Source organism: Eimeria mitis, genomic scaffold (assembly GCF_000499745.2).
Source record: "Eimeria mitis Houghton genomic scaffold, Emh_scaff9736, whole genome shotgun sequence".
NCBI classification, from domain to species: domain Eukaryota; phylum Apicomplexa; class Conoidasida; order Eucoccidiorida; family Eimeriidae; genus Eimeria; species Eimeria mitis.
Window position 1 is genome coordinate 249 of NW_013577172.1, and position 1,172 is coordinate 1,420.

Here is a 1,172-nt window from a genome sequence, read left to right on the forward strand (position 1 = left end):
CAGCAGCAGCAGCAGCAGCAGCAGCAGCAGCGGCAGCAGGAATGCCAGTAGCAGCAAAAGCAGCAGCAGCAGCAGGAATGCCATTAGCAGCAGCAGCAGCAAAGGCAGTATCGGCAATAAATGCTAGTAACAGCAGCAAGAACAGCAGCAGCAGCAGTAGCAGCAACAGAAGCAGCAGCAGCAGTAGCAGCAACGCAAGCAGCGGCAGCAACAGCAGCAGCAACAGCAGCAGCAGCAACAGCAGCAGCTGCAGCAGCAGCAACAGCAGCAGCAGCAGCAGCAAGAAGCGATTGTTACCCCTCAAGTCTACCCTTCGGCGGATTTCATCATCTGCAGCAAAACACAAAACCCCACACAAACCACCGCCTCCTCAGCAGCAGCAGCAGCAGCAGCAGAAGCAACAGCAGCAGCAGCAGCAACAGCAGCAGCAGCAAGAGTAGCAGCAGCACCAACGGCAGGAGCAAGACCAAGACGAACAGCAGCATCTGCAGCAGCAGCAGCAACGGCAACAAGAGCACCACCAACACCAGCAGCAGCAGCAACTGCAGGAGCAGCAGCAGCAGCAGGAACAGCAGCAGCAGCAGCAGCAGCAGCAGCAGCAGCAGCACCTAGTTGTTCTCTGGTTGCAGCAACAACAGCTTCTGCTTCTGCTTCTGCTTCGGGGCTCTGAGCCTGGGCGTGGCTGACGAGGTCCCCAGCAATCAACACACACTGCACACAAACCCTAAACCCTAAACCCTAAACCCTAAACCCTAGACTCTGAACTGTAAACCCTATTCCTTAAACCCTAAACAACAGACCCCAAGACTTATGTTTAAGGTGGCCATTCGTTTCCTCCTCTACGCTCTGAGGGTTTAGGGTTTAGGGTTTAGATCTAGGGTTTAGGGTTTAGGGTTTAGGGTTTAGCATTACCATCAGCTCGGTCCCCAGCTCGCCGCTAGAACCAATCAAACCCAGTATCTCTCCTGTTCACACCAGCAGCAGCAGCAGCAGCAGCAGCGGCAGCAGCAGCAGCAGCAACAGTAGCAACAGCAGCAGCAGCAGCAGTAGCAGCAGTAGACCAAGCGGTAATATTAACAAGATAAAGAAAAGAAGAAAAGTTGAGGGTTTAGGGTTTAGGGTTTAGGGTTTATATATATATACCTCTAGGTAGAGGGTGTTTAAAAGACCAA

General features: G+C 53.2%; 1 protein-coding gene across 1 annotated transcript in view; it reads left to right on the forward strand.

Moving 5' to 3' along the window:
- Positions 1-440, forward strand: part of EMH_0097890 (uncharacterized protein) — a gene marked incomplete at both ends in the record, with an annotated part of 591 nt that extends 151 nt beyond the window's left edge. The window contains one exon of the mRNA XM_013502621.1: positions 1-440. Coding sequence (XP_013358075.1) covers positions 1-440 — 440 coding nt within the window.
- Between the last annotated feature and the right edge of the window lie 732 nt (positions 441-1,172).